Here is a 15852-nt window from a genome sequence, read left to right as displayed (position 1 = left end):
TTTAGAAAAATATTTTGATTCACTATAGTTTGAATCATTTTTCTCAATCCTACTAATACATCAATTCAAGTTGAAATGATTTTTAAATTTTTTTCTCTATATAGCTTCTTTCAAAATTTATATATTCTCCATCATCCTTGACAAATTTGCAATCCTCAAGCAACTAATTTCTATGAGTTTTTAATTTGCAATCCTTACTACCAATGAAGAGTCTTGTCATATATACTTAATCTCCTATTAAATCAAAAAGACAAAAACATAGCTTCCTAATTAAATCGTCAAAATACGTTAGAAAACCTTATTTTGGAAACGCCGGTATTACTTTTATTCAAACTTATCTTTCAAAGCTCGGGTCCAAATCTTTGTATGAATCCAAAAAACTTTTCAAAGACGTCAAAATCAAAATAAAAAAAATCACCCAGTGCCAAATACAGCGTACACAGGTTTTCTTTGAGAAAAATGATAATACATGTGCTCTTAAATATATCAAACGTGGTATTAAGAATATGATTTAAAAATCAAAATTTTCCTCTTTAATAACTATATCTTGATTATTAGGTATTCATACTCAACTGGGAGAAAAGGGAAAACAAGAAGAAAGAAGAAAAATGAATGATTTCTCTGACTTGTTTTCTGCAAGTTTTTCTGCCATGGAAGATCAGAAATGGGAGTTATGTGATATTTTAGGATGTGGGTCATTTTCATTTGATCAATCTGATTTGTTTTCTGAAGCTTTTTCTGTGAAACAAGAAGAGAATATAGAGTTATGTGATAGTGTAGAATATGGGTTATTTCCATTTGATGGCCATGGATCTTCTGATTGTATGCCATTCAGAGATTATCCCTTGGATCTTAGAATTGCACAAGGCAATGATAAGAAAAGCAGGAATGATAGTTGTACAAGTGAAAGGATGAGGAGAGAGAGAATGAAATCATGCTTCTCAGAGTTAGCATCTTTGCTGCCAAAAAGGAGGAACAATACCAAGGTAATGCTTTAATATGTATTATATTAAAATTAATAATAGTGGGAGATCCGTTATGTTAAAGAAGGGAAAAATAAACTAGTAACGTGTTAGTTTAAAGTCATTAGTTTTCTACAATTCATCATTAAGTACGTTATTACTTTTGAAAATGATTGTGTTAGAGTTTTTTTGTATCAATGCTTGGGATCAAACTCTCTAATCCAGCATATCTATTAGAAGACAATCAAACAAGAAAACAATCTGTTTATTATTTCTCTCTTAAACTCTCTTCTAATTCTTATGATAGATCACAGAGTATGATCTGAAACATTGACAATAAACTCTAACAAAATCATTTATGAAAACTAGAATATTCTAATTTTCAATTAATCTTCTTATGAATATCATTAAAATCTTCCATCCATTCAAATTAAATCTTCCCTCACAAAACTCTTAGATAATCTTGCAATATCCGAAATGACTCTAACTTATAAAAATGTATTAATGTCACAATCAACAAAGACCTCTTGTTTTAGAAAAGAAGATAAGCTAAATTGATATTGTTTTGTTCTCAGCCCTGTAATCTTTCATCATGCAAGCTAATTTCTTTGAATTTTGCTAATCTTCCTGAGTCACCGTGCATTTCATTTTTTAGTTTTAAATATGAGCCTAACTTTGTTTTTTGTTTTTCTCAAAGATTGTGGAGTCTTCTGTGTTTAGTAAGTTGAGTTTTACTGTAAGGCTAGAGCCGTCAGTACTATTATTTACTTAGTTTATAAATTTTAAGCAATTATTGTTTGAATTAAATAAAAGTTTTCTTATTATTTATATTGTCTCCGAGGTACAATGAATGTTATGGGATTACTTTTGAATTATTATGATATTTGTTTATAGATTCATTATGGAAGATTTTTTAATATGACTATTAATTTTTAATAAAATATTATTCTTATATAGTTAGTTTCACATTTTGGTGTACAATTATATCAGTATTAAATCTATTAAAACAAAGAAAGATATGCATACACGTTGACTTAATTGTATCATGTTTTAAAGTGATGGGTGTGTTTTAATACAATATCTTGATAGTTATTGAATGTATATAGCATATAATGAATTTGGTTTGTGGAGAGCATTATATCTATCATAACATTTCAATTATTACACTAGTTAAAACATTTATTTCAAATGACTTTATGATTATTACTTATTGGAATTTTATATGCTACTAACATATTTCAATTGATTGATATGGTACACTAGGAAAAAGTCCCAAAAATTGACATTGTGTCTGAAGCCATAAATTACATAGCTGTTTGAAGAAGAAGGTGGATGAGCTTTACAAGAAAAGGGATAAGATGAAGATGACAATAAATAATTATCAATTAGGAAACAACTCTTACTCAAGTTGCAAAGAGGGGAATGAGTTTCCTATTGTGAACATTGATCATGTATGTTCACATGTATTAATCACAATAAATAAATTAATAGAGAATATGACATTATCCAAGATTCTAGTTGCTATTGAAGAGCAAGATTTGCAGCTAGCTAGTGTAACGTCTTTCTCCATTCATGAAAAAGTGACTCACACTATTCATTGCAAGGTATTCATAATATTTCCTTCATAAGAATTGCATTGTTTGATTATTAAGATTTGTTGATTAGGGAAAAGTAAAATTTCTTGCTAATGTACCCTTTAAACTTGATGTTACAAAATTCAATTGTACATTATACTCTATAATATACATCAGAAAAGGACATGCCCTATCCTTTTCTATTGTTTAAAATTGTTCTTGTCGAAAGAAAGATTCAATGATCATATAATCATATTTTAATCAAATTTATTATTATTTAAATCTAAATTCGTCAATGATATTTTATCAATAAGTTTGTCAATAATATTAATCTTTGTTTATTTCACCATTATTTTTAACTTTTACCTTGTTTACATTTTCATTAGTTGTTTAGGTGTTAGAGAATGGGTGTTTATTACATATTGTAATAAATATGAATTGATCATATGTATATTAAATAATTAATTCTATATACATTATGTTTTTAAAATCTAATTGAAATGTTATCTAATTTCATAAATAAATCTTTAAATGAGTACCTTCAAACATTAATGTGTCCCTTCCCTTCATTAAAAGTAAAAAAACTAATAATATTATTAAAAATTAGTAGATTGAATCTAAACTAAGCATAGAAGATCTTGGATACACAAGGCTTAAAAATGCATCTACCTTGATGATGAGGCGCTATTATTTTTACTTCATATTCTCGACTTTAACTCAAACTCTTATCGATTCATCTTCTTCATTATAGAACCAAGTAAGTGAAGTTGATATATATATTTTAATTATTTTTAAAAATAATTCTTGGATGTTGGCATGTAAAACCCTCATTTCAATCATTTGAAAGCTTGAACTGCATTGAGAAAACTTCTTAAAATGGCCCCAAGGGATAGTATCGATAACTTTGGTCACAATATTATACATGACTATCTATATGAGATTCCACTTTCATGTCCCTTGTTCTTTTTATTTGAAGATGTTCTTATTATCATTCCAATGAGGTGATCTTAAACCTTATACTTTACATAATTAATGTTTCGTGAAACTAGGTGGTATCCTATGCTATATATAAGAGGGAATCATTTCTACAACTATTCTAGGTGTCTATTTTAGGATGGTAAATAAAAAATACTTATGGTGAAATTTAAGCTAACTAAAAAATGTTGTAGATCAAACCAAGAGAACTTAGCCAATTTGCCTCAGTTTTCAACTATGCAAAATGACTCCTCATGCAAAAATCATTTTTTTAATTTGAGTTTGATTCATATATACTCTATAATTATATTTTAAAAAACATCTAGATGAAACTTTATCTATACATATTCATGGGAATTTATGAAAAATATTTGTAAAAAGATTTTTTAAATAGAATTACCACACATTACTTTATATTTATTTACTTAAAAATCCATTATACCAAATCTACACATCTTCATTAGTTGCATCCCATATTTTCTTCATGGCCCTCATTTTTTTACTTTAGTTTAATATTTTTTTAATCTATAACTTCACACTTTTGATTCTTTGTGTGCTTATGAAATTAAAGGAACCCTCCTCTCTTTTGACACAGGGATAGGGAAAACTTAACTAGAATCAGCTCAACTTAAGCTTACAAATAGACCTACTCAGATGTATACATGAAAGCAACTACACAAACCATGTACATAATGTGAGATTCCAAACTTTTAGTGAGGTGTAATTAATAAGAAACACATTTGAACAAAAAGATCAACAATTGGTAGTCATACTAGTGTAATAGTTTTTAAAACTCTTTCAACATGCCTGGCTATGAAGCCATTCCAGTTTCAGCCATTTACAATGAAATTACAAATTTGGAATCCAAGTTCCCATCTATCTTACTTCTCAATATCTCTTATCATCTTTCTTTCTCCATCTATATGTCTATCTTCTTTCTCTAACCAAGGATCTTATATAGCCAACTAAGCCGCAAGTTAGCTAGTCAAGCATTTAATTACATTATAGGTCCAACCTAGGAAGAGTAAACCAAAATAGGTGCTATATGAAACATAAGGCATTGCACACTCAAAGGAAGATCAACACATATCATAGGAATCGACACCTAACTTTGCAACACATCATGTTACCATAAGAAATTATGCCAAATGAAACAACACACCTTGTTGGAAGGAAATACGCCAAAATAGAGACCGCAAAGAATAGTTCACAACTCGAGAAATATGAATGATCGAAGCTTTTGGTCTTAGGAGGGGGATCAAGGATAGATCCTCATCAACATGTTAACTGTGCATGTCACGAAACCAATAGAAGCAATGACTACTTCATGAACAACAAACTAGTACAAAAAATAAGATATATTTTTGGTTGATGCAAGATTGTTCAAAGACCCAAGATGCTTCTGCATCAAACACTTCGGGTTGGGTAAGTGCACAAAGATGAGTCACAATTCTATAAAAGCCCATGAATTGAGATCAAACTCTTCTAGAAATGGGCACTCATTCACCCATATTAGGCTTGAGTGCCCAATTTGAATTCCAAAACATTGGCACCTATTTTTAAAAAAATTAGGTGCCCATTTTTTGTTTTCAAAAAATGGGTGCCAATTTTTGAAAAAATAAAAAATTTGAATTTGGATTCCTGTTTATCAAAAATTCAATTTTTTTATTTTTTGGAGATTTAAAATGCATTTTAAACATTGAAAATACTTTGTCAAAATAGGAAGCCATTTTTCACAACATGGTGTGAGATTTATTTCTCTCACATTGGACTTTGGTTTGGGATAGGTTTCATGAGACCAAGCTTATGCCTTGACATCTCAAGCTTTGCATAAGACATTGAATAGACAAATTCAAGCCTTGTCATAACTTTTAGAGGGTCTTCTTGATCAATGTTTTTTACAAAACAAAAACCCATTAGAGTTTTCATAATCCTAATTTTAGAAATATAATTTTACAGTGTTATAATTTTATTTACTATTTTTGCATTGCTTTTTAATCAAAGGTGGTACTTAAATGTAAAATAGTGAGATTCACTAAAACTTGAATAACTTTTTTATTTTATGGTTTTTCTTAAATTAATTTATATGTCATTAATCTACATACAATTCTTTTAAAGATTTTTTAAAACGTAAATTTTTGAAAAATTTGAAATTTTGATAAAATAATGGTGCCCATAAATGAGAGGTTTTAAAATTTATCTTTATAGCCAATTAATAATTAATAATAATAAAATATTCCATTAAAAATTAAGGAAAAATATTTTCATCAATCTTTGGTGTGTTAGGAAACTTCCTTAAAAGCATTTACATAAATTAATATATTTGTATCAAATTATGGTGTTCATACATGAGTGTGGTATGGTCCTAAAGCAAGCAATTTGACAAAGTCGTTTTCAAAGATCCATACCAAAAAAAAAATCTATTATATGAGTACACAAATAAATTAGATATTTAAAATGTATATTATGAGCACTACAATCTTTATTTCTGAATTTTTTTATATTCAATCTCTAACTACCTCAAATTTTGACATCAGTTGAAAAGAAATTTCAAAGATATAGAAAATGCTTCCACATTTTCCCCAAAAGTGAGATCCATCTTCTTGCACAATTACCCATGTTAATAAAGAATTGATGTCCACATCAGGTTCTATTCATATTATTCCCTGAATCATAAAGATCAATTCATCTTGTGTAATCCATGACCTATCTTCAACTAGCTTATCTTTCCATTGAACTAAATATTTCATGTAATTCTTTTCTCTGGTACTCTTGCCTATTCTAGTATTCAAAATATTTCCAATGTCTTCTTTCTACTTTCTATGATAATCTAGATTACTATCATTCTCATCTTCTGAATCATAGTATTCAAAGATATCTACAATGTTAAATATAGGCGATATATCCATATCTTTTGATAATTCTACTTCATAGGAATTTCCATTGTCAAACTAATACACCCTTAATATTGGTGTATATAGGGTTATGAATAGTCAAATTGTGGCTATCTCAATCCTTATTTAAGTCATGTTATCATTATTATATTATAATTTAGGTAGGTAGGTCAGCCTAGGTGTTATGTAGGGTTGTGTCTATTCAATCTAAGCATAATTAGGTATATATAGGAGGTTGTGAGTTTTATTTCAACATCAAATTATGAAGTGTGTTCTCATTGGAGGTATTTGTAGGTTGCCCCCTTGAGGTGGCCTATTACTCTCAGTTTTTATCAATTATTTATATAATATTTTATATTATTTATTTTATTGTGAAAGTTATTTCATTACAAGTGGTATTAGAGCATGATCTTAGCACCATAGAGACCAAAAAATTTCTCAACTTTGGGGCGATTTGGGGAAGAGCATAACTTTCAAATTTTAGAAAATTTTACAAAGATTTTTAAATGGTTTTTGAAGACCACATTAAAGAAGTTATAGTCCAAAATTTAGAGGAATTGGAGAAAATTTGAAAGAATTATTTCACAATTACTATTTTTACACAATTTATTGAGATCTTCATATCTCTCACATCCTATCAAAATGGAGTATAACTTGTATTGGGTTTTTAAATACATAGTAGAGGAGCCTAAATTCAAAGCTTGGAGAGATTTAAAAACCAAAATAAGCAAGATATTGCAAAATTAGGAAAATTCTTTGTCAAGGTAGCAAATTCGCTAAAAAAAATTGCGGATTTTTTCTGAGTAAGGATATTTTGGACCTAGTAAGTTATAGTGAAAAATAAATAAATAAATCAGAGAATTTACATTTCATTTGTGTGATTTATTTCAAAAACATTGGTTTCCATCATGACGAGGACTTCAACAAGAGGCAAAAAGAATGTTACCACACCTAGGAAATCCTCTAATCAAGATTGGGAAGCAACAAAGGATAGTAATCCCAATGAGAAACTTAGTAAGTTCAAGGAAGAGCTTAATAGGGATATGTGTGACCTATGAGGAGATATATCAAATATAAAAAGCATGTTAAGAACCCATATGAATGAAACAAGGAGCTCTTAAGAAATCAATGTGAAACCTTCAGGTCAACTAATAATGCCACAAATTTTATTAATCCTACAGGATCTAGAAGTTTTTTTCCAAAGGTGGATATGCACAAATTTGATGGCAAGGATCCTCTGACATGGATAAATCAAATGGAGAATTTTTTTGAAGCGCATCAAATCCCATATGGGCAAAAGGTCATGATGGCTTCCTTATATCTAGAACTGGATCAATTCATTTGGTACTATTAGCTTTGTACTCACAGGAGAAAAAAGGGACTCACTATATCATGGTCAAATTTTATAGAAGAACTCCAAGCACAATATAGCAATAGTGTGATAGAAAACTTCTTTAGCCAACTTGCTAAGCTTCAACAAACAGGATCAGTTAAGGATTATATTCCATAACTACAAAATATATCCTTAAGAGTGGATACAATTATAGAGGAGAACTTGAATGATTTATTCTCGGGTGGTCTCAAGGATCACATTCAACATGAGATACACATGTTTTGTCCTAGCTTAGTAAATGAGTCTTTTATATCGGCACGCATGGTAGAGGAGAAGTTCTTGATTCCTAGAAAGCAAGGGGCTAATGTGACAAGAGAAAAATGATATTCAACACCTTCTCTTCCTCAACCTACTAGGTTGACTCCACAAAAAATTGAGGAGAAAAGAGAAAAAGGGTTGTGTTTCAATTATGATAGAAAATATAGTTAGGGACATAAATGTAGGGAAAATAAATTGTTCTATATTGAAGGTCGAAGTGAGGAAGAGGAGGATGAACCCATATCAAAGGAGGATAGGGAGTCAATGTTGGATACAATTGATTAATTTTATATTTTTTTTGATGTTACACAAATATCATATCATTATTAGTCAATATATGTTGAGCTCACTAATGCAGTGAAGATAGTTTTCTGTGTCTACCAAGCATTCGTGTGGTTACCTAGTTTAGAAGGCTATGTCTACCGAGTTCACTTGGGAATTGAAGGAAATCATATAGAAGATAAGTGTTAACCAAGCTCACTCAATTAATAAAGGAAAGTTGGATGGAACTAGTGCTAACTAAACTCACTCAATTGCTAAAGGATTTTTGAAAGTTTATAGTGTTAACCGAGCTTCTGTTGATTAACACAGGAAATCATTTCTGAGTTAGTTTCTACCAAGCTGGGTTGGTTAATGAAGGATTTTCTTATTTTTGTATATTAATCTTAATTGATTTATCTATTGATTCCAACTCACTAAGGTGATGAATATTAATTATTCTAGGTTGTATTTGGGCCAACTTGACAATATGAAAGATATAAGTATAAGATCAAGTTGAGAATTTCAAAGTGTGCAAGAATGAGGATGTTATTGAAGATTCAATGATGAAGAGAGGAAGTGAATTTGAAGGATGAGAAGAATATCCTTGTAGAGATAAAAAGCTTTGTTCGATCAGGAAGGATCATGTAGAAGCCAGATAATGTAAATACAATGTTTATAAAATTGTTTGATAGCTCAACTTACACAAATAAAATTAGAGAGAGGATGGATAAGTTGGAATCATATTTTTAATATAGTTCCAATATACTAACCATGGATGCTTGTTCTAGTGCTATGCACATATCCAAGGTCATTTTTCAATAGGAAAGGCTTATAGACTTGACTATTGAATACAACATTATATGGGCAAAATTGATCTCTATACAAGCCATGATGACACCTCATCTTTAGATTATGAAAATGCATTTGAACAATGCAAATTAGTTACTCCAAGTATATCCAAATTTATAATCTATTAATAGTATGGTGGATCTTGCAGCAAAATTGGAAATAGAGATTCATGTCATTGAATCCATAAGTACTAACTAGGATTATAAATTAAGCAACACTTTGCAAATTTAGAAACAATTTTTTGGATAAATTTGGTTTTACATCTCCACTTGAATAGACATAAGTGATAAAAACAAGTGGGAAATGGATATTAGGAATAAATGATAATGAATAAGGATGATCAAGGGCAGTTTTGCAAAATTTTGAAATTTTTGAAATTTTGGACATGTATATACCAAGCGTAGAGAAAGAATGTGTACAATGTATATTGAGTTAAGGTATGGATTTTATTCCTTAGGGAAAGAACTTCTTGCTTAAAATGATGATGAAAATAAAGGTTCCTAAAATGGATAGGAAAAGAAAGAAAATGATTTAAGAGTTAGAAGGAAAACTTGTTGATGCACCACTGTAGATAACAAAGGGTAAAGGTGAAGACCTCAATAGTAAAGAAGAAGATGAAAGTGATGATGAATAAGCTCATGAAGGTAAAGGTAAGGAGCTAGTTGTTTCCAAGCCCAAGGAAACCAAAGGAAAATAGATTTTTGTAGTAGAACCAAAGGTAAAGAAAAGTTCCAAGAAGGTGGCTACCAAGCCCACAAGCACACTTTGTAGGATCATGAGATAGAGGTTCAAGATAGCTAGTCCTATAGCTAATGAGTCTTTAAAGAAAGGAGTTGTAAAAATTACAAGGTCCATTAAAGGAAAAAGTCCTAGAGGACATCTAATACAATGGGGGTTGAGAAAAGCCAACAGAAGAAGAAACCAAAGAGAAAGTTGATACTAAAACTAGATGGTGATGAGGATGAGAAGATTGAATCAAGTTTAATGACTTGAGTAAAAGCCATATTATTCCAAGAAAAGAACCTCAAGATATTCATAAGGTATGTGAAATTTTGAGGAGTTTAGCAAGGTTGGCAAGATTCAAGTATATAAAATATGAAACCTTGGACAAGACTAATAAAGAAAAGGTAGAATAGGTTGTTGTTGACATGATGGTGATTTTCAAGTATACACCAATTGAGTTAGGCCAAGGATTACTTGAAGAATTATACAATAAGATTGATGGTAAGTGGAAATGGGCACTAAGCATAGAGAAACAAATGAGAGAGGCTACATTAGCCAAGGTTATTCCTAATTTAGGTAAACAACACATGTCAATAGCTATGATGTATTATGCTAAAAAAATTATACCAAAAGAAAGGGCATATATGATTTTGAGAACAAATAATTGAAGAATTTGTACAAAAGAGTAAGATGATATGGAAGAATTTTTTTGGTCTTATGCCTGTTGATGAAGAGAAGGAAGAATAGGAAGAGAAGGATGGAGGAGAAGTAGATTTGGATAATAAAGAAGATATCTATGAGGATGTCAAGTAGTAAGTTAAAATAATACATAACATGGAACAATAAAGTGAGAAACAAACAAAAGTAGTCGTAATAGAATTTGAAACTCTAGAAAATACAATTCCAAATGTGACTATTTTTGGACAAGATTCAAAGAGAATTGCATCAACCGAGAAAGAAAAGGAGCAAGCTAATAAATCAATAAAATATGGATTGATGGAGACCAATCTAGTGATTGTGAAGATCAAAGAATATCCTAAGATTGGTGGGAAACAACAATCTCAATAGGTTACACTTAATATAATTGATGCATCTATAGTTAGCATTAATTCTAATATGAAAACATTAAGAGAAGAAAAAGGTGATGTTTTTATTGTTGAGTAGTAGAGTGTGCTGGTAAATGAAGGGAGAGATCAAATAGATGATTCCAACAAGGGAAATCAAGATGAGAATAAGGAGAAAGAGAGCCAAAATGTACAAGTAGAGAAATCTACTACTAGCAAAAAGAGGATAAATGTATTAAGACTTCAAATTGAGGGGACAAAAGAAATAATTCAACCAATTTCAACTATTGAACTCAAAATGACTGAGGAGAAGAAATTGGAAAAAGAGCTAAAGGGTTATGAGGTCATTCAAAGATCGAGTCTAAAGCTCAAAACTCAAATCTTGCAATTATCATTACCGAGCTCTAGTAATCATGATTATAAGAGGAAGAAGACTCATAAAAAAGAAAGCGAAGTCACTTGTAAAGGTAGTGACATTAGATGAAGTTATTGTGATTCCTAATTGGGACACTAATAACTTAACATGTGAGAAAATGAAAAATTTGCAAGATCTACTAGTGAGGAAGAACACCAACAAAAATAGGTATTACATGAGATTAAGGATATTTTCCTAGAAACTTTTGTCATGGAAAACTTTAATGAGAAAGCACTTGTAATAGATCAATTAGTATAGACTATGGAAAAGATAAATGACCCTGATGTTGATGCCAATGAAAAATCAATGCAATGGCAAAAAAGAAGTTTGAAAAGAAAGTGATGGAAAAGGTAGTAGGAGAAATTGGTGTAAGGTAGTTTGAGCTATCTAAACTTGTGACTAATTTAGAACAAGTTTCAAATAATGTAAATATAATGTTTAGAAAATTGTGTGATGGATCAACTTACACAAAGGAAATCAGAGAGAGGATGGATAAGTTGGAATCATATTTGCATATAGTGCCAATACACTAACCACATATGCTCATTCTATTGCTATGCATGTATCTAAGTTCAATTTTCAATAGGAAAGGCTTGTAGATTTGACTAAATACAACATAATATGAGCAAAATTGATCTTTATAAAAGCCATGATGACTCCTCATCTTGAGATTATGTAGATGTATTTGAACAATGCAAATGAGTTACTCCAAGTAGATCCAAATTTATCATCTATTGATAGTATGGTGGATCTTGCAGTAAAATTGGAAATAAAGATTCATGTCATTGAATCCATAAGGACTAAGTAGGATTATACATTAAGCAACATTTTGCAAATTCACTAATAATTTTTGGATGAGTTTGGTTTTACATCTCGACCTGAGTAGACAGAAGTGACAAAAACAAGTGGGAAGTGGATATTATGGGATAAATGATAATGAATAAGGATGACCAAGGGCAGTTTTACAAAATTTTGATATTTTGAAATTTTCAACTTGTATATACCATGTGCAGAGTAGGAAAATGTGCAATGTATACTGAGTTAAGGTATGGATTATTTTCCTAGGGGAGTGTACTTGTGTTTTATTTTAGTAATAAATATCTTTTAATCAAGAAATAGTATTTTTGTCACTAATGTGAAAGGGGATTATTGTTGACCCCTAAGTTGTGTTGTTTATTAGTGTCAAACACTTAGTCATGCACAAGGTAGGGTTGTTCTACAATCACTATGACTGATTCATCTTATATAGACCAAACTAAGCATTGAATTCTTTTATATATTTCAATTAACATTTCAAGTAGAAGTTTTTGTCAAGCAAGGTAATGATCATCCATTACTCTAGTGATTACCAAGTTTTTTAGGGGTAGTAGTTGATGTTGAGTGATACAAAGGCTAAGTAATTCAATTCATGCTGAGCATAGTTAAGGTTGAGGGACAACATGAGGAAATAATTTATGTCAAATGTTAGTATGATGTAAGTGTCAAGTAACATAGTTTCACATATTTGTTTTAAATGGCACTAAATCTTATGGTAACTAGTTTTATTAAGCTAGAAGTATGTTTTGAAGATCAAGGAGGTAATCAAGGAGGCGATTATGCTTTCAAGGGAAGATCTTTAATCCCTATGTGAGGAAATCCACCAATCAAAAAAAATCAAGGACTAAGCAAAAAAAGAAATGAATTTAGGTCATTGATATGGATCTAGAAGGTTCATCCAAACATCGATGTAAGGAGGTTCTATGACCTAGTTCATATAAGTATATGAGTGTGTGTGTGTGTGTTGCACATGGATGAAGAGTTTGATCACAAGTAATTTTTTTGAGGTGAATCAAAGTATTAAGGATAGTAGAGACTGAGCAATGTAGCGAACAATTTTATGCAAAGACAAAGAAGATAAATCATAGTAAGATGACAATATATTGTATACTAGAGATTTGATATCAAGCATTTAGGTGCTAATCAAAGGATCAGGTATTAAACATTCTATAAGTTAGTTTAGGGTTTAAATCTCTTCACAGAATATCTTTAACTAGCTTATTTAAATCTCCTAATAGAGTACTCACTTAATTGTGATGTAAAATCCTTTACTCAAGGTAGGACCTAGCTGTTATTTTAGCCTTTAATAGGGAAGACTCCTCATAGGGTAGATCATCAGAAGTGATCAAATCATTGTAACTTTTCCAAGCACAACTTTATTGTTGTGGTAGTGAAGATTTTGTGGGTGTCATCCCCACTCTAGTTCTACCTTCACCTTGGAGGGTTTCTATATTACCAAATATGTGTGTTAATGATTTTTCATTCATGCAATTAGAAGGGAAATCTAATATTATGTTGATGTGAATGGTTACATTGATAAGAGATAAATGTTTAAATGAGGGTTTATGTGGTGATATCAAATATGTTTCATGTTTAAAGTACAAGAAGTTTTATAGATCATGACGCATCCACCTTCCCCACTTTCAGTATCTCACTTTCCCTGATAGATTTCCAACATATTGTGTAACTCAAGAACTAGATATAGACTCTAGTATAACTAAATTCCTTTAAAAACATATTGTCTATACAATTGATTATATATTGAAATACCCATTGAACCTTTGTGTACAAGCTCTATCAAGTCATTATATATGAGTATAAAATGATTGCCAAATCTTTGTACACAACTTAACTTATGTATTATATATTTGGACCTTAGACAATGAGTTTTCGATATCATTTAAAATAAAAAACTTATATATGAAACAACAAGGCAATTGTGGGCAATTTGTTTTTTGACATATGAAACTATAATAATGACAATAATAGGATGGTGGAAAACTAGTAGCAAGTTGGGGAAACAAGAGAAGTGCCAATAAAGTGAAAGAGTAGCCTAGGAGTTGCAGGAATGGCCCATATACCCAATATAAGAGAATAAAAACTTTGAAACCATGCCATAAGAAAATAAATGTTGCTGGCTTGTAATAAGACTTGTTAAAATGCTAAGAGAAATAGGTTTGATGCTCTAACAACCACCTTCAAACTCTATATCTGTGGAATAAGGGAATGTCACATGAATCTCTTCATAATGCACATTCTTCCTAAGATAACATAGTAAGCATGGTTGTAAATTTCCATTGATGGGTTCAAATGGCAAGAAGATGAAGCAAAGGCTTAAGCAGATCTACTTTGACTTAGCTAAAGTGAAGGCACCATATGACCTATAATTACATGATGTACATTTTACAATAGTGTAATGACACGAAAACATGATAACAAACAAACCTAAAAATAGCATAAAACTCCAATAATCTAGCAATCAAAACCCCCTCATGTCACTATATTCTTAGCCTTGTACATATGGTGTTAATGCTTAAATGACTATTTAAAACTCATGTCACCAATATAATTGAGTTCTAGAAACTTATGTATTTATGCAACTCCATAATGTCCTTGAGGTAGTTCTTGCAACAACCATATGCAAAAATGTGTGGAGTTATACACTAGATCAAATCATTGCCCAAGTCCTTACCAATGAGTAAATAACATTGCACAAGTCCTAAGTAATGATCAAATAAAATTTCCAAATGTTTGGTCACAATCTTTAGACATAATATTTGGAAAAGGAAAAGAAAACATTTGCAACTATTGATCTTTCTATTATCTATATGTATAAAAGGGGTGAACTTACCACTTCAATCACATTGGTGGTTGAAAAATTAGCATTTGTTCAATAGATATATCGGCATTAATTTTTTAGAAAAATCTTCTTCCTTTCCTTTTATTACAATTGATTTATAGTTAAATAAGTATAATGAAAGATTGTAAAATTCCAAAGTCTTATAATACTCTCTTAACTAAAAATTATGTACAACCTTCTCATTATACATCAAAATATCATTTAGAAAAATATTTTGATTCATTATAGTTTGAATCAATTTTCTCGATCCTACTAATACATCAATTAAAGTTGAAATGATTTTTAAAATGTTTTCTTTATGTAACTTCTTTCAAAATTTATTTATTCTCCATCATCCTTGACAAATTTGCAATCCTCAAGCAACTAATTTCCATGAGTTTAATTTGCAATCCTTATTACCAATGAAGAGTCTTGTCATATATACTTAATCTCCTATTAGGACAAAAAGGAAAAACACTTAGCTTCCTAATTAAATCGTCAAAATACATTAAACAACCTTATTTTGGAAAGGCCGGTATTACTTTTATTCAAACTTATCTTTCAAAATTGGGGACCAAATCTTTGTATGGATCTAAACAACGTTTCAAAGACGTCAAAATCAAAATAAAAAAATCACCCAATGCCAAATACAGCGTACCCAGGTTTTCTTTGAGAAAAAATGGTAATACATGTGCTCTTAAATATATCAAACGTGGTAATACATGTGCTCTTAAATAAATCAATATATCCCTCTATAATAACGTTATCTTGATTCTTAGGTATTCATACTCAACTAGGAGAATAGGGAAAACAAGAAGATAGAAGAAAA

At 30.2% G+C, this 15852-nt stretch overlaps 1 protein-coding gene across 1 annotated transcript; it reads left to right on the top strand.

The window, feature by feature from the left end:
- Window positions 1-589: 589 nt before the first annotated feature.
- LOC149537862 (uncharacterized) lies at window positions 590-2486 on the top strand. Its single transcript, XM_089802816.1, has 2 exons — window positions 590-986; window positions 2226-2486. The coding sequence occupies exons 1-2, from the start codon at window positions 609-611 to the stop codon at window positions 2280-2282; spliced, it is 435 nt and encodes a 144-aa protein (XP_089658942.1). The 5' UTR covers window positions 590-608; the 3' UTR covers window positions 2283-2486.
- Window positions 2487-15852: the final 13366 nt, after the last annotated feature.

The sequence above is a fragment of the Cupressus sempervirens genome, chromosome 9 (genome assembly GCF_028749045.1).
Source record: "Cupressus sempervirens isolate cs-2001-9-10 chromosome 9, ASM2874904v1, whole genome shotgun sequence".
Classification (NCBI taxonomy): Eukaryota; Viridiplantae; Streptophyta; class Pinopsida; order Cupressales; family Cupressaceae; genus Cupressus; species Cupressus sempervirens.
This window is presented reverse-complemented; position numbering and strand designations above follow the sequence as displayed.

Bases quoted from the DNA above. Each gene is read 5' to 3' on its own strand.
- LOC149537862 (XM_089802816.1), top strand. From the start codon at position 609: ATGAATGATTTCTCTGACTTGTTTTCTGCAAGTTTTTCTGCCATGGAA. The intron at 987-2,225 runs GTAATGCTTTAA...ATGGTACACTAG, and splicing joins AAAGGAGGAACAATACCAAG to GAAAAAGTCCCAAAAATTGA.